The sequence below is a fragment of the Syngnathoides biaculeatus genome, chromosome 8, assembly GCF_019802595.1.
Source record: "Syngnathoides biaculeatus isolate LvHL_M chromosome 8, ASM1980259v1, whole genome shotgun sequence".
In the NCBI taxonomy this organism is placed as follows: Eukaryota; Metazoa; Chordata; class Actinopteri; order Syngnathiformes; family Syngnathidae; genus Syngnathoides; species Syngnathoides biaculeatus.
Window position 1 is genome coordinate 10,509,379 of NC_084647.1, and position 24,855 is coordinate 10,534,233.

The 24,855-nt window shown below is 40.9% G+C and overlaps 1 protein-coding gene across 1 annotated transcript in view; it reads left to right on the forward strand.

The window, feature by feature from the left end:
- The window catches only part of LOC133504515 (ryanodine receptor 1-like), a 144,299-nt gene that overhangs the window by 105,934 nt on the left and 13,510 nt on the right, over positions 1 to 24,855 (forward strand). Inside the window, exons 77-93 of the mRNA XM_061826813.1 lie at positions 233 to 329; positions 965 to 1,071; positions 1,141 to 1,192; positions 2,025 to 2,087; positions 6,992 to 7,091; positions 8,076 to 8,155; positions 8,343 to 8,419; positions 8,810 to 8,883; positions 11,885 to 11,965; positions 12,664 to 12,752; positions 14,006 to 14,134; positions 16,011 to 16,115; positions 18,847 to 18,876; positions 19,845 to 19,926; positions 20,014 to 21,320; positions 23,869 to 23,957; positions 24,475 to 24,649. Coding sequence (XP_061682797.1) covers positions 233 to 329; positions 965 to 1,071; positions 1,141 to 1,192; positions 2,025 to 2,087; positions 6,992 to 7,091; positions 8,076 to 8,155; positions 8,343 to 8,419; positions 8,810 to 8,883; positions 11,885 to 11,965; positions 12,664 to 12,752; positions 14,006 to 14,134; positions 16,011 to 16,115; positions 18,847 to 18,876; positions 19,845 to 19,926; positions 20,014 to 21,320; positions 23,869 to 23,957; positions 24,475 to 24,649 — 2,737 coding nt within the window. The remainder of the gene's footprint in view (positions 1 to 232; positions 330 to 964; positions 1,072 to 1,140; positions 1,193 to 2,024; positions 2,088 to 6,991; positions 7,092 to 8,075; positions 8,156 to 8,342; positions 8,420 to 8,809; positions 8,884 to 11,884; positions 11,966 to 12,663; positions 12,753 to 14,005; positions 14,135 to 16,010; positions 16,116 to 18,846; positions 18,877 to 19,844; positions 19,927 to 20,013; positions 21,321 to 23,868; positions 23,958 to 24,474; positions 24,650 to 24,855) is intronic.

Genomic DNA, 24,855 nt, shown 5'->3' on the forward strand with positions numbered 1-24,855 from the left:
TCTGCCCAGTTTTTTTTTTGGTCAGGACTTAGATATTTTACTTTCAATTTTTGTCAGAATTTTGTTAAAAAATATCGCCAGAATGCATCACAGCCATCCATTTTTTTGTAAATTTCAAGGGGGGGGGGGCATGCCCCCGGACCCCCCTAGTGCTCACATTTGTATTTTCACGAAAGTCCACTTTCATCTCTATAACATGACAATCTAATCCTAATGACGCATCCTTCCACAGGCACAGAGCCACCAACATGTTTCTGGATGCCTACAAACGCAACTGGTTGGAGACAGAGGGTTACTCGTTTGAGGACAAAATGATTGACGACTTATCGGTACGTCATCTCCACCTACCACCCACAATCTTTGGCCAATTACAGGTTTATGAACTGTTGCATACTGTCCAGGTCTAGTGTGACCCATGTTGAAATCTGACTACCAAAAAAAAAAAAAACATTATTTCACCCTAAATTTCCATTAGCTTCCATAAGTTTGCCAAAATACCCCAATAAAAAAATCTGAAAAAATACTTTTATATGGCTACACATTTAAAAAATGTCTTTTTTTATGTGACTGTAGTATCAATGTTCAGGAAGGAGCTTCAGAATTGTCTGTGTTCTCACATTTGTCTGCGTTCCACCAACATTTTCATAGAAACATGCAGCTGTTTGTCTTTGAAAGATCATGGGGCAATCTGGCAACAATGAATAAAACATTATAAGAATGATCATAAGTACTAAAACAAGAAGTCAAGTCAACAATTGTGAAACTAGAGTCAATAAAAAGTTCACGTTCCCTTTTCTCTGAAACATTGACTAAGGATTAATCATCCGTCCATATGAGACATGCTATCTATACTATACATTTGTACATTGTACAAAAGATCTACAGTTCGTAATTTGATATTCTCAATTTATTTGCATTGAAAATGAACATTATCTAAGGGTTAAATCGTATTTACAATTACTAGAAAGCCCTGGAGGAAGAGGAGGAAGAGGAGGAAGAAACTGAGACTAAGCCTGACCCGCTTCATCAGCTCATTCTGCATTTCAGCCGGACAGCTCTCACAGAGAAAACGTAGGAATGTCTTGGGTTTTCTTCTCCTTCTTCTTTTTGTCACCAAGATTAATTCTTTTTCTTCCCCAGAAAACTTGATGTTGACCACCTCTATATGTCATACGCTGACATCATGGCAAAGGTAAGACCCCTTGATGAGCAGTGCTCCCCAGGTTTGTCTTTACAAAGTCTCGGAAAATCACAAAATACTGATACACACTTTTTATTTAGTTAATCAACCCTTGTGGCCTCCTCAAATTTAATAGCATTTGAGTAAAGTTGTTGTAAAAGTTCACATATGAAAAAGTAGTACAACAGTACTACAAAATCATCATACAGCAATATTTTTTTCTGAATTCTTTCCAAACAACCTCTTCACGCTTTACACGGTTCCTAGCAGCCATGACAGCCTCTTTTAAGGCTACCATTAACAAAATGGGATGGTCGTGACAAAACATGGGCAAACATAATTAGGTATGATTGCCATTGGTACCTGGCGAGATTATTGATAAATTCAGGGTGTACCCTGGCTCTTGCCCAAATCATAGTTCAAATAGGCTCCAGTTTGCCTTCAACCCTAGTGAGGATAAGCACTTTAGAAAAGGATACATTTACTGAGCTGCATTTACCCAACTCTGCCTGGGTGACAAATCTGTGCCATGTTTTATCCCGAGAGAGCCTCAACAAAATGTGACAAGCTGGTAGGGAACGCACAGGCGTCGGTGGTATATTGTGGGCTGAACCGTAGTACACCTTTGCGTCTCCGGGACTCAGCAGCCCTGTCTCTCTGAGGATGGATCCCGTAGTAGACTGTGAGACCTGAATATAGAGAAAATAGTTTGGGGAAAAACATACCGTACTGAACTTCCGTGTACCCTCGAGGATCCCTTGTAATGACAGTATTATTGCAGATCCTGTCGACACTGATAAATCTTGATTTTGACTTTGCCTTTTTTTTTTTTCCATCTCTGCAGAGTTGCCATATTGGTGAGGATGACGAAGGGGATGAACAGGAGGGGGAAGAGCCATCCTTTGAGGTGCGGCAGACAGAGATGGTATGGGGGGGCCAAGGGAAGGGGAGACAGGGGAGTCAGCGAAGACGCAGCTCCCCAAGCCACCATCGACCACACAGCATCAGCACACTCGCACCCACCCCCAGCCCCACCCAAAACAGCCAAAACAAGCAACTACATTCGTCTCTTTTAAAAAAAAAAAAAAAACGTTTTTTATTTTTTAGTCTTCGTGTGGTCTCTCACAACACGTCCTGCAGTGGTGGACTGAGCTGTGCATGCCTTTGCTGGACTCTAATATCACAGAGATTATTTTGACGCCCTCAGTTCGAAGTTGCAGGTCCAACCGGATCTCTGTGTGGCTCTCCTTTGCCTCACTCACATCCTCCCCTTTGCACACCTCCTCACAGGTCTTTGTCTCACTGATAAAGTGGAAAACTAACCGAGAGACTCGTTGCATTATGTCTTTCCCCTTCCCCTGTTTTGCTGCAGTGTATTGTAAGTCTCCCGTCTCTGTGGTAATGACAGTAAAAGCATGCACAGTGCACGGTCCCACAGACACTTTCAACCCTTACAAAACACAACACAGTTACAAGATAAGCTAATATTTGTCATTGGAAAAAAGGTTCAGAACATTGTACATTCAGTCAGGTTTCTGAGGAGATGGTGCGGGTGGTGGGCCTTTGTCATGATGGTCAGTGGGAGGGTAAATGAGTCCTGTTCCAAAGGCTAGTAATGTACTGTACAATATTGTACTGCGACACAGTGTATCATAGCTGCATTATAATAATCATTGATAGTGGCGCCTTGAGATACCCAACCCAGATGACCCAATTTATGGGTTTTTAGGGGTATGGGGTGGTTTATAATAATAATAATATAATAATAGTAATATTATGCACCAATGTCTTGAACTACTGTATTTCCACATATCATGGCTGAGTGTTTTGAGAATTTGTAAACCTGCATATTAGTCTGTCCATGAATTTCTCATTTTTTAAAAACATTACTTTTTTTGAGAATATAGTCTACATCCTATTGGGGGGAGGGGGGTGAGAGTGAAACATCACAAGGATAAAATGTAATTTTGAAATTCACTCTTTCCTGGTTAAACATCAACTCCGACACCGTAAATTTTTGACATCATAATATTATGACTTAATTCTCCCCCAAAATTTTCAGAAATAAAATAATTGGCGGCACGGTGGAGAAAATCGTGAGAGCATTGGCCTCACAATTCTGAAGACCGGGGTTCAAATCCTGGCCCCGCCTGTCTTCTCCCCGTGGCCTTCAGTGTGATTGTGAGTGCGACTGTTGTCTGTCTCTATGTGCCCTGCGATCGGTTGGCAACCAGTTCAGGGTGTAGACTGACCCTGATTCTGCCCGATGATAGCTGGGATAGGCTCCAGCACTCCCATGACCCTTGTGAGGATAAGGAGCTCAGAAAATGGATTGATGGATGGAAATAATTAGTTTTAAAACTGATTACCTACACTACAATGAATGTCATTTTTCAATTAATCTTAATTATTAATTAAAATAAATACAAAAAAGGCAAACTTCTTTATTTTACTATTTCATGATTACCCTTATTTTTTTCAAGAATAGTTCTATTCCTTAGAGATTGAAGGTGAAGTAAGGCAGTTGTATTTTTCAAATCTAATGAGTCTAGTCAGATTATGATCTTTGAAATATATGTATCTATCTTTGAAAAAATACGTCACATCATAGTGATTTCAACTTTTTCTTGAATAAATCCTATTCTTATAACATCTTTTCCCTACAAAATATACATATTTTTTTAAAAAAAATTCTTCGACATCGGCAACTTTTTCATTTCGACAGAATCGAGGGTACACATGGACGCTCTATTTAATTGTGTTAGGATTGGGGGGTGGAAAACGTCTACTATCAGAGGGTTCCTTAAAACCAAAAAGTCTGACAATCCCTGCTTTGAAGAGATGGCCACGATTTGAGGAAATATAGTTTACCAATTTATTGCATATCATGTTTTCTTGTCCTCTTCTACTGCAAGTGGTAATGAATCGTACAAATGATGTGCAACTGTTTTGGTACTTTTGGAACCGCAAGTTAAATGCTGGACATACTGTGTTTCTTGAGTTTGTGTATGTGTCTATGTATGCGTGTATATGACCTGCATGTGTGTCCGTGGGCGTGTGTGTGTCTGTGTGTATGATGCTTTTGCCACATATGTTACCTGCTGTTTGCAGCTTGTAAAAGTTAAGTTGCTTGGATAACTTCCAAAACTAATGCACACAGTAGAAGCAAGTGTGCGTGGAGAGAGCTAGAGAGAGAGCATGTGTGGTTGCCTGCATGTGTGTGCATGAGCAGAGCCAGCCCAAGGCCTAAATCGAGTTTATACAGCCATTAATCACAAAAAAAGTTCCAAAGGGCTTCACCAAAATGAAGCTCATCCCCTGGTCTAGACCCTTCTAGTCCAGGGACTGAAAAAACAAGAGAAAAATTAAAGGAAGCCTTGGGAGGGGATCACAGATCGATGAATTGCCCTCCATGAATGACTAGGTGCGATGCAAAGTGGCCAGCATTTGTCATCTCTGGTGCTGTACAATGTTAATTTAAATAGCATGAGAGTGCCATGTGGAGACGCCTGCGGGAAAGTCGGTCAATGCAGAATCCGCTACAGCATGGGTGGCCAACCCGTGGATCATTGCCTCCTTTTGTGCGGGTCTTTGCTCGAGTTTATTGTGGTAGTTGCGAGCGAGCGTTGCTTGCGTTTATTATGGCATTTGCGTGCACTTTGCTTGAGTTTATTATGGTCATTACGGGTATTGTGACAACAAGCTCAGTGTGTGTGTATGCATTGTGCATAGGCATTTGAGTGAGACGGAACAGCACAGTGGAAGGGTGAGAAGGAAAAAAAAAAGCGCAATGTTGACCAGGGAAGGGTGGCTTTATCGTTCCCCCCACCCAGCTCAGCTATGCAACGAGAGAAGGGAGTTAACCCTGTGGATGACGACCTCTGCACGAAGAAGTCTTCCCTGCGTCTCCCGACCATCGTCACGTGACTGCAGCAGGAAAGATTAGCGTGATATTTTTGCAAAACTGTCTTTTGCATTGAATCAAAACAGCTTGAAGTTTCCCAGTTGGATGGTGATCTTTGGAGAAAATAATATGGGAATTTTGCTCTCAAAATGCCACTGAAAAATTCTGTTAAACAAAAGTATATGGAGAAAACCGGGTGTTTTCACCAGAATGGGAAAACTCATATTTTTCTGGTCTGCCCTTTGTGTCAGACGTCTATCGCATTTCACAGCTTCAAATGTTTACTTCATCTCACTCGCTGCTAACATCGATGGATTAAACTTCGCAGTCACGGTGAAAAATCACGGAGAAAAGCAGATCCAGTTAAAAAAAAATAATAATAAGGAAGCATCCAGAGACTAACGCTTGCATCGTATTAAGTGGCTTGGAACACTGAAGGGCTAGAAAGCCATATAATGAAGGGTAATTTATTAAAAAATGCCTTGGTGATGTTGGTGAAATGTTGTGTCCTGAAAGCAAAATCTGGAACAAACGGTATCAGACCTTCAACTGTCCCACCACACTGTTGAACAGAGAATATCAGACATTAGCATGGCTGCTGATTAACAGTTCCACTCAGACCTCCAAATTATTATTTTAGTGTTGCATTTAATGAGAGTTGTGACATACAAGACAAGACTTGGTTAATCTGTCGCGTCCCATCGGAAACGAGAGTAGGACCCAAATGCAGGAACTCGGAAGATGCAAGGTAGTTCAAGAAGAGACACGTTTATTGTATGCAGAGGGAGGGGATCGAGCAGGCAGTCCGGTGCAGCAGCGGTAGTTCGGACGTCGGGCGAAGAGAGCAGATGAGCGGACAGGCAGGAGTCGGTGCACGGGAGAACAATCAACGCAGGCAGAAGTATCGAAGGAGTCAGGCTTACGGGGTTGGTCGGAGAACGGACGAAGGTCGGTACACTCAGGTTCAATCAGGGATACCGGAGCACACGAATGGGACATGAAGATCATACGAACTGGCGCTGGCCAGTTGTCATCGCGGTCATATAAATCCATAGCATAATCAGGTGTGCACCTTCCAATCAGCGCAACCGCGGACACCCGCCCAGCCCAAGCTGGAGCGGCAGGATCATGACAAAACTGGTAGTTTGTCCGAGAGTACCCTTCTTTTTTTTAAATTACTGGCCTATGGTCTTGGTACTCTGTAGGAGTAGATTTTTCTCATCATGTTGATGTGTGACATTTACAAAAAAATCTGTCTGAGCCGAGGTATGTGTGTGTGAGAAGGGAATGTTTTTCATCTGTATGATGTGGCTTTTTGCCGTAACACATTAAAAAAATGTGGCTCGTTATCCCTGACTAGTTGGTCACCCCTGCTCTACAGCAACTCTTCTGGGGAAGTGGTGACCCTCAGATCTTGTCCTGGTCAGTCAGTTCAGAATCCTTGCACCAACAGCCTAGCCATCACCACCTAGCCCCGTTTGGGGGTGCTGTGAAGGTACAGAACCCAAATAGTCACAACCTCAAATTCAGTCAGCGTCAGCTGGCTCTCTCCGAGTAGAAGATGGGGGGCTCTGAGCAGAAGTGATGAAGTGAGTAACAGGCCAAAATCCAGCGCAAGTATACACTCAGCTCCTGTATTGGGCTCTGTGACCACGTTGAGATGAAAAACCATAAACGGGTAAAGGCATATCAGGCTGACAATAAAAATAATAATTAAAAAAAACATAGAACTGTAATGAATATAATGGGTAGAAATTGAGGCCATTAAAATGAAATTTTTCCTTTCCGCCCATGGAAGTGTGGGCTGGCTCTGTGTATGAGTGAGAGAGCGAAGGTGTGGGGGTGGGGCAGTGCACTCTGCGTGGACATGGTTACAGCTGCTTCCCTCCTGCTCTGCTCCCCACCAGGAAAAGGAGATGGAGAAGCAGAGACTCCTGTATCAACAGTCCCGCCTGCACAACCGCGGAGCTGCCGAGATGGTCCTACAGATGATCAGCGCCTGCAAAGGTGCTCTACACCACGTCTTATACCAACACACATAGAGCTTCTTTATTACTGAAATATGTTTAGTTTGTTGTTGTTGTTGTAGTTTTTTGGGGGGGCCAACATGGCATTGAAATCAATTCTTCACAACTTCACAACAAGCAGCAGTTTGGCAGATAGTAAACAATTAAATAAAGGAGCTTCCATCTTTTTTTTTTGCCACTTCCAGTTGAGGTGGACTGTTAAACTCAACACCCCACCCTCCATTTTCTGTAGCGCTTATCCTCATAAGGATTGCGGGCGTGCTGGTGCCTATCCCAGCTATTTTTGGGTGACAAGCGGGGTACACTCTAAAAGTGTTGCCATCCAATCACAGAACACGTAGAAAAAAAAAAAAACATTTACACTCACATTCACACCCATGAGCAATTTAGAGTTTTCAATCAACATGGGATCCACCTCAGATCTTGTCCCAGTTAGTTGGTGCAGAACCCAAACAGAAACAGCTTCAGATTCGGTCATCACTGAGCTCTTGCTCCAGATAAATATTTGAAAACCTGCCAATCAGAAACATATTCTGGCCCTCGAAAACCCGTTTGTCTGCCTCTAAAAGACAACCTACACTCCACCTAGTATTCTAAATTACAAGCTCTGTTTGAGATCGTACTTGTGTGAGAACTAATTGAAATTGTTCGTCCCTCTGAAAGGATAAGTAATTGTCTCATTGTCACAAAATGGTGGAAAAGGACGACTTTTGTCTAAATTAATCTCCCTCAAATAATTTTTTTCTTTGAGACCAAGAAATAACCAGATGGAGCCAAAGCAGTTCTGTTATTGTACAAAAAAGCCAGACAACCCAGCAAGCCTTCTCATTATTAGTGGTCACACAACCCACTCTCAGACTCAAGTAGCAAATAATGCTACCATGTTTGATGACGCTCCTGTCAACTGTATGTTTTTAGTAGAGAATGTTTTCAAAGGTTTTAAGTCCATTTGTGTTCGTGTCAGGTGAGCCTGGAGCCATGGTTTCTTCCACTCTTAAACTAGGAATCTCCATCCTCAATGGAGGCAACTGTGATGTGCAACAGGTCAGTCGTTGCATCGCTCTTAGGTCCTTCACATACATGTATCACTCACAGCCACCAAGTAGTCGGTATATTTTTGATATTGTTTAGAACAATTTATTAAAGCATTACAATTCCATTCCATAAGCATACGTAACAATAGCTACATATTGTATTATTATTATTTTTTTTACTTTTTGTCTGTTTGCAGAGAATGTTGGACTACCTAAAGGACAAAAAGGATGTGGGATTCTTCCTGAGTGTTCAAACTCTTATGCAAACATGCAGGTCTCTAACACAGACATATTCAGAGCTCAAGTTAATAAGCTGCAACTCCATGACTGTGACATTGATCTGGAAACAAAAATATTTCGGATTTCTTTAAAAAGTATCTGTCCCTTATACGAGCTGTTCCCTAATTAGTCAATCAGTTGACAAATTAACCAGTTTAAGTTCTGTTGCTAATGAGAACATCAGCACTTTCAAAGACATATAAACAGTATCTAGAACCAAGTTGGATGCCAGTTCCATGTGCAGTATTAAATATGATCTTAAATTGCAATAACAGTTGCTTATCCGCATCTGCAGATGAGCTTTATTTGTAGAAATAGTGAATATGATAGATTGTGTGTTTGAATGTGTTGATTGTCCAATTAACCACGTGTGATTTGTGACCAGCGTTTTGGACTTGAATGCTTTCGAGAGACAAAACAAAGCGGAAGGACTTGGAATGGTGTCAGAAGAGGGCACCAGTGAGTACAATACCCCCCCCCACACACACGCTCACAAATGAGACTTTGTCACACAGTGTTTATACTTTGTTGCAAGGGTTCTCTAACCTTTTTACAAGGATCCCAATGTAATCTTCATGCTAATTTAAGAAAAGAAAAAAAAGAGATACTTTTTAGACACTATCATATCATAACTATTATTTGGCCCAACGTAATGTAGGGAGAAGTAATAGATTTTTTTTTTTTTATTGTCAAATCGGTCCTCATCGAAGTGGGGACAAAGCCCTTTGCAATCGTACAGAAAAATCATCTGACAAATTAACATTGCAAAGACAAATTTTGCCAACAAGCCTCAAAATCAGTTTGCTGCCAGCAATTCTAAACTAATATAGTGAGGATCAAAATCGCTAACTAAATACAAGCAACCATCCCCCCAATCAGAGAACAAAAGAGCACTTGTCGATGACTCATACACCTTCTAATGCAGATTTGAAAAGGGGACTTTCACACCCCACATCCACACAGCCATACTACTGACCATCATCACACCTCTCTTGAGTTCTGTGCTGACCATTCAAGAAGAGAATGTGAGGCCCATTTTCAAACAACAAAAGATTAACAAAGCAGCAGGCTCCGACCTGGTGTCCCTATCCTGCCTCAAAGTCTGGGCGAACCACCCAAATCTTCTATCGAGCTCTAGAACTGTTTGAAGAACCATCCTGTTTGAAACGCTGCACCATCAACCACATCTTCAAGAAACCTGGCATATCAAATCAAACCTTGCACATATAAATCATTTGACGTGATAAAACAGTCTCAAATAACTATTTTAACAATTCTGTAGCTCTTAGCCGAAACATTAATTAATGAATATTAAGTCAATTTGGTTAGTTCCTCGCACATTGCCTTTTGGTTCATAAGTTTTTTTGATACTGGTTATGACGAACCTCGAGTCAAATGTTCATTTTAGTTCATGCTGCAGGCTCCTCAGAAAATGGAAGTTCATAATTTGGACACGAGAATCATTTGGAACCAGAATCAAAATGAGGAACAGGAATTGGTCAAATTCAAATGATGCCCACCCCAATGGGAGATTCATCTCATCAGTCACTGCCAATAAACTGCAACACAAGGAAAGGACAACCGGTAGAGCGCAAAACAAAACAGGATATGAAACTCCCAACTTCAGTTTATAGCTCTCTGGATCCTAGTTTGAGAACCACTGCAACACTACACTAGTAGTATACACTTTACCACAAGTGCACTGTGTGCATTTGTGTGTCTGACTGCGTGTGAGAGAGTGTATATGTTATGATGAGAAATTGGTATTGTATCAGTGAGTGTTTTACATCCACTGACAGCATCGAGATGTGTGCACTCACTGCATCTCTTGTCTTCTCTTTCCTCCCTCACACGTCAGATAAGAAGCTCGAACGTGGTAAATGGACATCGCTTAGTCGCTAGCTGCCTTGCCGTGAGAAATTAATCCGCTTCTCATCTCTCTCTCAAGGGCACGATAGACTAACTAAAGTTTTTGAAAGCCTGTCTAGCAGCATCATCATCATTTTAAACATTGTCATTTGGCTGTTTCCTTGTAAAGTGACTGTCAGATTGCAGATCTACTACAACTCAGACCATGACCATACAAGCGTTTTTCAATATAAAGTTTATTTATTATATAATTTTGCTCAATTAAAAGTTTTAACAGTGGTAGATTTAAAAAAAAAAAAAAAGAATTCAAAAACTGAACTCATGAAGTGGGACAATACAAAATTCAATAGATTTGTGTCAACTTCCATATGACAGTCCCACTTGTCCCCTTGCAGAAGCCATTTTTTCCTGTTTTTTTTCAGATATTTTGGTTCATTTGCTCTCACCTGGAGTTAATGTGTATTTACTGCCTGTTTTTTTTATGGTGCCTTTTACAGAAGTAACTTTCCTCATGATTCTAATTCACCTGCCAGTTAATACAGAGATGTCAGCCTTGTCACCTCTGGGATCATTGGTGCTAAAAACGTAAACACAAAAACAGTGCATAACTTGATTTGAAGGTCGCGGTTCAGTTTTCACAAAATGCTAAATGAAATGATCTTCAGATTTAATGACATTTAAGATAAAACATCCTCTATTGAAATATTTCTTTTCAGGAATAGTCTATCTTTTTAGGAAATGAAGGATGCACTCAAGTTTTACTCCAGTTTGAACTGCATAACTTATCCATGCTTTGATCCTTGATGTCCGCTAGCCTGAAGCAGAGAGGCACTTTGGTTGTTTCCATAGTAAGTGTGTGGCTAGAGCAGAAGCCACTTACACTTTCTGTCTGTTAACCAGTATGTTCTGTGTGGGACGTGTAACAACTCCCCTTTATCATATCTGTAATTGCCACAGCATTTCATTACAGTAATCTATAGCAAATAGGGGCTGAGCCCTATCACAAACACAAAAAACTTGAACTTGTCTCTCAGTCGAGATGTAACACTTGACCGTATTTCCTTGAAAGCAATTAGTGTACTTATTTCTTTATTAGTTAAACCTTTGACAGCATCTTGTGCCTGTCTCAAAGGTCAAAATTAGGTTTGTCCAGAGTTAGTGTTTCAATCAGAGCATGTTTTGTTTGCCAGCCCCTCAGTACATCTGAAGTCTCAAAGTGCTGAAGTCAACTGTAAGGTATCACGTCTACACCTTAAAGATGGTTTTCACTGGTTTTCTACAGAGAGTTGAGTAGATCTGTCTGCATGCCCTCAGGATGCACATTAATCGCACATATGAGGATATCATTTTTCCTCAAATGTTGTTTTTCATGTTGCATGTATAATGGAATGCAGTGTGTCTTTACAGTCATGTGTCCACAAACCAATTCTTTTTTCTGATGTCCAAGAGAAAAATTCAAAACCAAATGCTTAAAAAGTTGTTGAAAACAGCAATTCTAACAAACTCATCCATTACAAAGTAGTCAAATAACAGCAGTCACTATCACTTGCTCGACATGCCAGATTAATATGCACCCAACTTGTCCATTTAGATGAGAAAGTGATGGCAGACGATGAATTCACGTGCGACCTCTTCCGCTTCCTGCAGCTTCTGTGTGAGGGCCACAATAACGGTGAGTCAACATTTGCTCCAAAGAATGATTTTACAACGTAGTTCCCAGTTCCCAAATATTGCCTGTACTTAACCTGATCTTCGAAATGACACATACAGATATATACATGGAAATACACAGTTTAAAGAAATACAATCATGCGTTTGACCTCACAAATGTGCTTCTGGGAAAATGGTCATAAAATCCCATAAACAGACTGATAAACTTTATGGAAAGCCTTCCAGAAAAGTTCAAGATGTTTTAATTGAAGAGGATGGAATGTCACTGAAAGACATACACTGTATCTGTGTCAAGACAGGTGAGCAAATGCTTAAGCCAGTGTAGTGTATGTGCATTCACAATTATGGGACACATGAAAATAATCTGCGATGGGAAAAAAAAACATTAACTACCAATATCTTTCCTCATCTATCCCTGCTAGCGACATATAACGACAGGCAGAACAATTACACCCTCTTTCACTAGATGGGACAAAATACAAATAAACAAATAACAAATAAAATACTTATGTGATGGTTATCCACGTTTGGAAAAAGCCTGATTCCCACCTGAACATATCTGTTTTTTTTCCGTTTATGGTGCTGTAATGCATATCGCAGCTGTTCCATAGAAGACCAGAAATATCTGAATTGTTCCAGTTGAGCCATGGAGTCTAAATCTTGCCAAAGTGACTCAAGGTGTCTCATGTAATCCACCAGATTTCCAGAACTACCTGAGGACCCAGACAGGCAGCACCACTACCATCAACGTCATCATCTGCACAGTGGACTATCTGTTACGACTACAGGTGAGCTTCTGTGATGCACTTTTCCAAAAAGCTTCATTTTATTCAAATTTACAGGCAACGACACAACAGTGCACTAAAACAGTTGCATTTTATCAACTTTTTTCTCGAGCCTACAAGCAATATTCCCTCTAAGCTGTGCAACTGCGCATTTGCACACTTTTCGCACAGTCAGCACAGAGGAAAACATCCAGCGCAGTGAACTACAGCCTGACGTCTTTTTTTTTCTTTTTTAAACACGGCAGCACACTGCCTCTCACAAAGAGCTGGTGCTCGGCCACACCGGACCAGACACTCTACTTCCTAGTTTACCTGAACCCCCGATTTTAAAGGGGTACACTCATAATTACAAACACTGGGGCATGTGAATAATAGAAGAAAAAGTGGTGAAACTGGACGAGATTTTCTCTTTTTTGATTAAAAAAAGGCCTGCTCTGAAGCCTTATTAGAAAGTGCAGGATGAGATGGTGTGTAATGTTAAAATTCCACCTTGGTACAGCCTGATTGACGATGAAAGCACAGACAATACAGTGCACAAAAAGATAATTATGTATTTTAAATATAGGAGGCAACATAACATTAACTCTAAAACTGTTTGGGACCATCATTCAGCTTTCCACATGCACACCAAGAAAAACTGACTGGGATATCATTTTGGGTTAAAAAAAATGAAACAAAGTTGGAAGCGACATTTCAAATTTATAGTTAATAATTGGCTTGTTATGTATTTGTATTGTGATATGTATTTTTTGTTTGTTTGTTGACGTTTTCAGTGTAAGTTTGCCAAAACACAAAATTGTTCTTAAAAATGTTCTGATGGGAATGTAATGAACCTTTTAATAAGCCATGTAATTTCAATAGATGACACTGATCTGACCACAGTGCATACATCTGATGTTGCCCACAGTGGTCAAAAGGAGCGCTCACGGCCTTAGTGTGTTTGCTCAGACATGTAAAATATTAGAGGGAACATTGCCTACAAGCCTACAAAATGGGATTAGTCAAAATTTCCAGCAGATCATTTTGATTAAAATATAAAACAAGAAAAAAAGTAATAACATGAGGAATATTCTATTTATATTCCTGTTATTACTTTTTCCTCGTTTTATGAGTCCATTTTTTTTTTGGTTCTCACTTTCAACAAAAATCACAATTTTTAAGTTTGAATGATAAGGAGCAATATCTTCATTTATGTAGACATGTCGTAGGTTTCCTTATTGTAGTGAACAAAGTGCACGGTGATTCTTGTCACGTAGGAGTCCATCAGTGACTTCTACTGGTACTACTCGGGCAAGGACATCATTGATGAGCCCGGCAAAAGGAACTTCTCCAAAGCCATGACGGTGGCCAAGCAGGTCTTCAACAGCTTGACTGAGTACATCCAGGTAGGATGTTGGGAAAAGATCCAGAGCATCATCCTGTGACAGGCGGTTGAAAGTAGAAATACTTTCTTACTGTATTCATAATCAGAATTCAAAATCATAATCATCTTTATTTGCCAAGTATGTCAAAAACACTGAAGGATATGCCTCCAGTAGTTGGAACCACTCGAGTCAGACAAGAGCCCACCATCCATCCATCCATCCATCCATCCATCCATCCATCCATCCATCCATCCATCCATCCATTTTCTTCGCCGCTTATCCTCACAAGGGTCGGAGAGAGTGCTGGAGCCTATCCCAGCTGTCAACGGGCAGGACGCGGTGTACACCCTGAACTGGTTGCCAGCCAATCGCAGGGCACATTGAGACAAACAGACGCACTCACAATCACACTTAGGGGCAATTTAGAGTGTCCAATTAATGTTGATGTTTTTGGGATGTGGGAGGAAACCGGAGTGCCCGTAGGAAACCCATGCAGGCATGGGGAGAACATGCAAACTCCACACAGGCGCTTCTGGGATTGAACGGGGGACCTCAGAACTGTGAGGCCAACACTTTAGCAGCTGATCCACCGTGCCGCCAAGAGCCCACCATCTGACAGAAAATACTTTTGAGACATAAAAAAAATCACAGTTCGGAGAGTCACTGAGTAATGAAAGGCAGTGGTGGCATCATTATTCATTTATAATTTTTGAACGATTTTACAAATGATGCAGAGTACTTTAGCAATTTAGAGGACTTTGAAATGTGTACCGGTAATAGACAGATAATATGGTTCAGTGACCTTTGTGCAAATGGTGCAGATATTTCTCAAGCACGAGTGGCCAGTATTAGTCAACAACAGATATGGAAATTGTGCAGAGTGGCAAGACAGTTACATTGAGTGCATGAATAATGTATAATTGGTCCAAGAGTGATGTGATAACAATCTCAAGACAAAATTGGCAGATTGTTACAATGGCATTGTAAATGAATTGTTTATGACATGAATGGCAAGTGAGAAGAAGCCATTTAATGTCTGCTTGTTTTAGTTTGCATTGGTTGATCACGCTTACCTGAGGGAAGGAGGTAGAAGAGGTGGTGACCAGGATGTGGAGGTACCAGGAGGGTCCTGCATGCTCTTGTCTTGGTTTAGGCAGCATGCAAGTTCTCAAGGGTGGGTAGGGAGGTACTGACAGTTTTTTCAGCAATTCGGTCAGTCTATTGCACTCGGAGTACTCAAATACTGTATATTTTCAGGTATCTGTATTATACTTGTTGTCGTTTTTCTGTTTTATTGTTATACCCTATATTTGAAAACAGATATTTGCACTTTCTACCACTTCATTTGTCAAAATAAGATATTGACTTTTTTCCAAGTTACATTTAAGAGGCGAATGGCAACATTTTTAATCAAGTGGAGACATTTAAGTGAGGACTGGCTGACTCCAAATTATTATTATTATTATTTTAATCCATATGAGATTGTTTCAAGGTTCTGCCATATAAAAAAATATATCATTCACCTTTGCCAGCTGACTGAGAAAAAGAATGCTGACCTTAAATACTGCACCAATTTGGCAATCTAGAGACAACCGATATGTGACATAGAACCTTTTCTTTTTTCCTTCTTCTTCTCACTATTTTGTATATCATTCAAAGAGGGAAGCTATTTTGTGGGCAGTTTTTCTTCCATTATTATGAAAGTATCAATACAGGTAAATACAAATACATTTTTCCTTTATTTATTTTTACTATACCGGAGTTGAATTTCTACTTTTGCCATTGTGTTTTTTTACAAGTCTGTATATGTCTACTTAAGTATCAGAGTATGAGTACTCTTGCCACCTCTGGCTACAGGAGGTCAAAATTCAAAATTCCAACCTGTCTTGTCCATCAGGGTCCATGCACGGGCAACCAGCAGTCTTTGGCTCACAGCAGGCTGTGGGACGCCGTGGTTGGCTTCCTGCATGTATTCGCTCACATGATGATGAAGCTGGCTCAGGTAGGACATATCTCATTCTACTGTAATCTTCCACATATTTATGGGTAACCATTTTCTAATTCACTTAGTCCCCTTTTTCTGGCTTTGTGGTAAATGTTTGTGGTCTTCTGTCCCCCGGAAACATTTAACAAGATGGTGTACAAGATCTGTACAATAGGAAAATAGTAACCTTTATCAATGAATTGACTATTTAAGATTCAAGTTTGGTCATGGGGTGTTCGAGGCGTTTATAGAGCGCCTTCACCCCTGAAATCAATTCACCTTTAAGCCTAATGTTGCATTATGAGTTTAAGAAGGTTTTTAAGGGGTTCAGGATCACAGTACTGTCCTTGTAAAGATTTTTTCATTGTATTTGCCTTTGTGCTGCATTCAGGGACACATATTAATCAATCTATGAAAGGAAATACAACCCCAATTCCAAGGAAGTTGTGTGAAACTGGTATAAACAGAAAACAGTGATTTGCAAATCATGTTCATGAACACACCACAAATACAAAATATTTTATGTTCAATCCAATAAACTTTATTTTTAGCAAATAATCAGAATTTTATAGCTGCAACACAATCCAAAAAAGCTGCGACAAGTGGCAAAAAAATGAGGAATGCTCATCAAACACCTGTTTGGAACATCCCACAGGTGAACAGGCTAATTGGGAACCGATTGGTGCCATAATTGGCTAGAAAAGGAGCATCCCTGAATTTCTGAGTCATTCACAAGCAAAGATGGGGCCAGGTTCACCTCTTTGCGAACAAGTGTGTAAGAAAATAGTTGACCACTTTAAGGATGATGTTCCTCAATGTACAATTTAAAAGAATTTAGGGATTTCATCATCTGCACTACATAATATCACCAAAAAGTTCAGAGATTCTGGAGAAATCACTGCATGTAAGCGGAAGGCCGAGAAACCAACATTGAATGCCATGACCTTTGATCCCTCAGGAGGCACTGCATCAAAAACCCAAATCAATATGTAAAGGATATCACTACATGGGCTCAGGAACACTTTAGAAAACCAATGTCGGTAAATACAGTTTGGCACTACATCTGTAACTGCCACTTAAATCTCTGCTATGCAAGCCAAAAGCCATTGATCAACAACACCCAGAAACCCTGGCTTCTCTGGCTCCGCGCTCATCTAAGGTGGACTCATGCAAAGTGGAAAAGTGTTCTGGGTCCCACGAGTCCACATTTCAAATTATTTATGGGAAGTTGTCGATGTCGTGTCCCCTGGGCCAAAAAGGAATTGAACCATCAGGACTGTTATGGGGGCAAAGTTCAAAACCCACCATCTGTGACGGTATGGGGCTGTGTTAGTGGCACTGGCATGGGTAACTTACATGTCTGTGAAGGCACCATTCATGCTGAAAGGTACATACAGGCTTTGGGAAGCATGGTGTCATCCAAGCAACATCTTTTTCACGGACACTCCTGCTTATTTCAGCAAGACTAGAATTCCAGAAAAGAATTCCACCTACAAAGCTTCAAGAATTAGTGTCCTCAGTTCCCAAACATTTATTGAATGTTAAAATAACAGTTGATGTAACATAGTGGTGAACATGACCCTCCTCCGGTTTTTTTGGGAAAGTGTTGCAGCCATAAAATTGAAAGTTAATGATTATTTGCCATAGCAATTTATCACTGTGACAAAAACACTTTATCAGTGTGAATATTAAATATCTTGTCTTTATAGTGTATTCAATTAAATGTTGTTTGAACATGACCTGCAAATCACTTTATTCTATTTTTGTTTAACACAATGTCCCAACTTCATTTGAAGTGGGGTTGTATTATCACATCACGCAAAACTGTATACAGCATTATTACGATTTATGAGATAACTAATTTTTTTTCAATTTTCTCTCCTGTGGTTCCTCCAGACTAAAGTATGTATTTATTTGAAATATGATAATCTTGTTGAATTACGTCTTCTTTCCCCACCCTTTCATCACCACTTTTGGCTTTTTGACAGTTTGTTTTGGCCTCTTTACTGCGACGTAGTTTCATGAATGTTGGCAAAATGCATTAAAACACGCGTTGTTTTTATTAAAATAACTCCTTTTCAGTACTGTATATTTAGTGTAGAGTGTTGTAAAAGTTAACTTCATTTAAATATGTATATTACTAGATGACCATATGTACTTGATGCAAAATCCAAGTAATAATTGATGATGATCTTTTCAGTGTAATTTAGTGAAGAATTGAATGTTTTGGTTTCTGCATTGGTATGATGATATTGAAGTGAAATCGAATAAAGATGGCTGAAACAATCTCATATAATAAACTTAATAATTCAGTATTTTCCTTCAACTTTTTTGAATGTCTATTCTATGATAATGTTAATTAATGGATTAACAGTAATGCGTCTGTCTTAATCCAAGTTTCTTCTGGTGTCCCACTGAGCAGTGCATGTGTGCTTGCTTTCACTGGTGTGTTTGTGTGTGCGTGTGTAACTCTTTGTACAACCAGCTAATGTTATTATTGTTTTGTGACATGTGGTTATTACTGTGTATTGTGTATTATTGTGGTAACTATTCTATTTGCTGTACTCAATAGAGTTAAAAAAAATGTATTACAATATTCACATTTATTTTACATCATATTAGCCCTTTGACTAGTACACTGCAGTATTTATTTAGTCTCTTAAAGACTGTAATTGAAGTGCAACTTAAGGCTGATATTGTATAGTAACAATATGAATTGACAGGTAACATTTTTTTGTATCCCTGATAGATGCATCCTGATCTGGGACAACAAAATGGCGTAAGACTCTTTTGTCCACCCCCAACAACGCCACCCCATTTAAAACTACTCCATTTCATTCCATGCCAGTTAAACTTGAACTGCTTCTGCATCATCTACATCTACGAATTTCCTTCCCTTATTTGACTTTCCAGCAGGAACATATAAAACTAACAATCGGAACATATAGGTTGAGTCTCATTTCCGATTAATTCCTCCAATAACATCAACAAGTCCCAAGTAACTGTAGCAAAAGTGAACTAAGTGGATTTGAGTCTTCCATATGTTTTAGGCAAGAAAATACTAAAACTGCAGACTTAAGTCTGACTCAAGTTAAATCAAGTAACATAGGTCCCTGACCCCTTGAGTCCAACTATGTGAGAATGTTTTGGGATAATTTCCTCTTTTCTGCAGTGCACAGAATCAAGATCCATGACCTGAATCCCCTGACAAAAATGCCTGCAAACACACTACAAATATCTTCCCAATCAAGTGATGTTCTTTCCTTTTACTGAGTGAGGGTCTCTTGATCAGGAGTCCCAGTACTTTTGTCAACATATTGTGCTTTTTGTTTGTTTTATGACCTGGTGCAGGTCTTCAAGAAGTGCTTAAGTATATTGTCTATTTCAGTGTGCTGTGTGAGTCTTCGTTGCTCCCAGCATGTGGTCAGTTTCGCGATCAAACGGCGAGGCGGAGATGTCAGAATCCCAAGTGCCTGTCCGTCTGTCTGTCCTACTTACTTCCATGTGTGCATTTTCCTTTTTTGAATATGTATTCTTTGTTCTAATAACTGCAAACCCAGGATCATTTTTGGAGTAGACCCCCCTTTGAGGTAGTCTCCTTCAATGCTGTACTTTTGATACTGATTTTTGAATTAAGAACCCCTCTCTAAGGACCTGGTGTGTTCCCAAAAGAAGAATCTCAAAGTCATATTTTCTCAAATACTCTATCTACCATTCCTTCTTCTCTATATTTTGGCTTCTCTTCAGGACTCGAGTCAAATCGGACTGTTGAAGGAGCTGTTGGACCTGCAGAAGGACATGGTGGTGATGCTTCTATCTCTCCTGGAAGGTAATGCACCACTGTTCTCTGTCTTAAAACGATTGGGAAGAATTATGCTTAAAAACAATGTTGAGATAAGGCATCCTTCCTTTCCAGGCAACGTTGTAAACGGCACCATCGCCAAGCAGATGGTGGACATGCTGGTGGAGTCCTCCAGCAATGTGGAGATGATCCTGAAGTTCTTTGATATGTTCCTCAAGCTGAAGGACATCGTGGCATCCGATGCCTTTCGCGATTACGTCTCCGACCCCCGCGGGCTCATCTCCAAAAAGGATTTCTCAAAAGCCATGGACAGCCAGAAGCAGTACTCCCCCTCGGAAATTCAGTTCCTCCTGTCCTGCTCCGAAGCCGATGAGAACGAGATGATCAACTTTGAGGAGTTTGCCGATCGCTTCCAGGAGCCGGCCAAGGACATTGGTTTCAACATTGCCGTCCTTCTCACCAACCTATCGGAGCATGTGCCTCATGACACGCGCCTGCAGAACTTCCTTGAACAGGCTGAGAGTGTGCTCAACTACTTCCGTCCTTTCCTGGGCCGCATCGAGATCATGGGTGCCAGCCGCAAGATTGAGCGCATCTACTTTGAAATCAGTGAGGCCAACCGCAACCAGTGGGAGATGCCACAGGTTCGCGAGTCTAAACGGCAGTTCATCTTCGACGTTGTCAATGAGGGTGGCGAGAGCGAGAAGATGGAGCTCTTTGTCAACTTCTGCGAGGACACGATCTTTGAAATGAACATCGCCGCCTCCATCTCAGAACCTGAGGGAAATGGCGCTGAGGAGGAAGATGACGAGGAAGAAGAGGAGGAGGCAGCCAAAGAAGGAGATACTGGTGAAGGGGAGGAAGGCAACGGTGAAGCGGTAACACCGGAGTCCACCTCAGCCTTTGTGGACTTCCTCGCCAGCGTGGTGAACTTCTTCAACATGTTCACCTTCCGTAACATGCGGAGGCGCTACCGCAAGCTGAGGAAGATGACCGTGAAGGAGATGGTGATTAGCCTGGCCACATTTGTCTACACAGTCCTTATAGGCATCCTGATGTTTGTCTACAGCATCTGCAAGGGCTTCTTCATGCTCATTTGGAAAGTGCTCTTTGGTGGAGGCCTAGTGGAGGGCGCCAAGAAGATGACAGTGACTGAAATCCTCGCAAGTATGCCGGACCCGACACAGGACGAAGTACACGGCGACCTGCCACCTGAGCCTGGTGCGAGAGAAGTTCAAGATGCTGACGGAACAGCTGACTTGGATGCAGGGGGAGGCGAGGAGGAAGAGGAAGATGGCGAGGAGCGGGAAGGTGGTCGTCTGCCTGGTTTCAACACTCCTGGGGGACTTGGAGACTTTGGGGAGACGACACCAGAAGAACCGCCCACACCTGAGGGCACGCCGCTGCTCAAGAGGAAGCTGGTAAGTCAACATAAGAACAATTAAAGATTCAGTGCGTAGCTTTTTTTTTTCCTTTTTACATTAGCCGCTACTAGATGAGAAAACAGAATGTTGATTTAATCAGATAGCTCCTCCAACACCTTGACATATTTATGAGTTTTTAATCTTTTACAACGACCAGTTCAGGGTATAGTCCACCTATTGACTGAAGTTAGGTTGGATAGGCTCCAGCACTCCGCGACCCGTTTGAGGATAAGCGACCTGGAAATAGGATGGATATTTCTTGTCGACTGGCGACATTCCTATACTGGTGCACCAAAAATGATGTACCAGAAATTACATATGTAACAAGCGCGCGGTCTCCTGTCTCCTGATGGGGGAAAAAAAGCTCTGTATCAGAAATAAATCAAGCAATATTACCTGTTCCACAAAATCCATCATTTTTCCTACAGGCTGTCCTTTAAATGAGAATAAGAATGTTCGACATTCATACAGTGGAGAGACGGCTACTCGGCATACCGTACGTCATATCAAAGCTATGGATTTGTTGTTGTAATGTAGAAGTCCGGTCTCGGGGTGACAGAAGCTACAACCTTCAGCTTTAATATTACCATCCATCCATTTCAAATGACGGCTTTACCTCTATTTACAGTGATTCCTAATCATTGTACAGCGGCACACTGGGGTATATCAAATATGCCCCGAAAGAATACAATTAATTAATTATTTATGGATTTTTTTAATAGAACCTATTATTTGCTGAAGAACCCATTTGTGTTAAATATTAAGAAAATGAGTTGATAAGATTAATTTGTTCAGACTAATATTGACTTGTCTATAGAAAAAAGTGCTTTGCCAACAAACTTTGACATCTGTTGGTTATTATAAACCTGGGTGGATCTCAATTGACCCCTCCGTACAGGGCACTTAACCACGCCTCCTGAAGTTACGTCACCCCACGTGTGCCAACCTCAGACAAACAATTAGCAAAAATGGCGGCGCAGCAAGAAAAGGCTAGAGCGAAACTGTCCGATTTACCAGCTAATTTCTCACTCGCATTCTTAGCTAACAGTGAAATATCGTTGAAATGCAGACAGCAGGGCTTCAAGTATTTCAGAAAGGGGTATCTCAATGGTATTTACATGCATATCGACGGAGAAACCATTGATATTAGCGGGAGATCTTTCCGGAGTCAGAGGAAGACTGAGAAGCCACATAATATAATATATTATAACCCAAAGACGAATTCGTCATTGACAGTTTCCTATTTTCGTCTTACATATCACACTTGTGTGCAGAATCTGTATGTGTATCTGTATAGCAGTTTGTGAACCGCCGTATGAAGGAAAAGAAGGCGAGGCTTGATTTATGAGTTGTTTCTCTCATTTTCTTTGTGTAACGTCACGCGCTCCCCTCAATAATTATTCTTGAATTAGTGCCGAACCTACGTAAGTCCCGACCGAGTACGACAATCACTACTTTATAGTGTCCTCAAACATCCTTCCTTCAGTCTTGGTGTCTCGGTGCACGTTGAAGGCTTTTAGGACTCGCTAGTCCGGTTTAGCTTAGCTCGGGAGCCGCCGAACAGAGACACGTTTGTGCAGTCAGATCATTGCAAAATATCGCTCAACACAGATCAGGTGTGTCAATCCTTCACACGTCGCTATGTTATGCAAGCGAAAAACTGCTAATTCGTTTATATGAGACATGCATTGAAAATCAAATATAGGGCATACCTTCGTGCAAACATATCTGTTCCGGTTGATGGATTCAGTTGATCATGCGGTCTTCCACAAAGTTTGATCCATCGAAGACATTTTTCGTACTGGGTCTTCGGTTTTGGAAAGGGTACGAATTGAACTCCACCAACTAGCCTTTCAGGATACCTGTCGTCACTATTACAAAGTCCGTGACTTCACCTGTTAACCATATTTATTGTTAAAGAACCCAAATACGCGATAAAACGCTAACAAAAGCTATACTGGACCATGCAACGTTGTCTGAGGGAACGGCGGGTGCAAAAAGGGGGCGTGGTTTATGCAGATCTCTGGCCTCTGATTGGTCAGCGACGCAGATGATGCAATTTCTACGGAGGGGTCAATTAGGTAGGCACAGATTTTTACTTTTCGTGGCTGGGCCTGGCCGGTTGACTATATCTTTATTTATTTACACTTTCTATGCCAGCAAGCTTTTGTGACACGCATAACAATTAAATGCTTTTCCACTCTATGGCAGAAGATACAGTATATGTACCCTGGGTAATCACCTGTTGCCTATGTAATAATAAACTGGAATAAATAAAAACCTAACCGGAGTTACATATTCAGACCCACTCCAAAAAATTTTTTTGGGTAGTTTCAGCTATAAAATACAATTATTACATACTGTAATCACAATGAAAGCGGAACTTATTTAAACACACTAACAATGACAAGTGTTCCAATAGACTTTGAAACCCCCACCCCCCAACCCCCATCTGCAGTTGGGCAAGAAAATGTCTGGCCATTATTTACACGATATGGTGCATTCATATAATGAGGTCACTAACTATATACATTTATTGCAACAGTTGACTGCTGCTGGTGAAGGACAGGAAGAGGGAGGAGGAGAAATTCCAGAAACTGAAGAAGAGGCTGCTCCAGAGACAGAGAAAGCAGAGTAAGTGCTGGGCTGACTGTGGCTACTATTTTGTGTTCTATATTTAGATTCGACAAAAATACTATGTGTGGCTAGCATGTCTAAATGATGTTTTTTTTCCCTTTTTTTTAAAGGTATGTTTTTTTCTGTCCTGTTTGGCTGTTAGATCAAGCAGAATGGAGAATCTGCATCCCCGTTATGCTGGAACAGTTTTACTGTGTCATAGTGGAGGTTTTGACCTTCTTGTAATTTCTCAATATTTTCAGTGAAGTCTATTGTGGATCAGAGTTGATCGATTGACACAACAGAATTTCACAATGGTGGGAGCGAGTCAAAGACAAAGCGCTAACTGTAAACAAAATGAGAAAAGTAAATTCCGTATCATTTTTGAGGATGGAGTTGATGGAGTTTTTACACACTTGGCCAATAAAGCTAATTCTGATGATTCTGATTTCATTGATGACGCAATGCAGTTCCATGTGTCGCTGTTGACGTGTCCTTAAAAGAGTTTAAAGCGCTTCATCTGCCGCATTTGCAGCACTGAGAGCGACGAGAAAAAGCCTAATAAGGCAGAGCCCGAGCCTGAGGTAAAAAAGGAAGTGCTCCTGGAGCCTGAGGAGCCGGTGAAGACCAAGGTGAAGAAGGAGAAGAAACCGGTGGAGGAAGGCTTTGAGCTGTGGAACGAGCTTGAGGTCCAGAGGATTAAATTCATGGTGAGCGTCCGGTCTTCACTTAATCAGTGGTTCTCAAACTGGGTTGTGGTGATCCCCAAAGGTAAGCAACCTGGAGCTTGTGGGTCCAGAAAATAACATAATTTGCAACTTTGTCTGATTACTTTGGAAAGTGCACCCCAACGTATATAGTCCTCTCTACCTATACTTTTAAATTAAAAGCGCTGATATGATTTTGACATCATCAC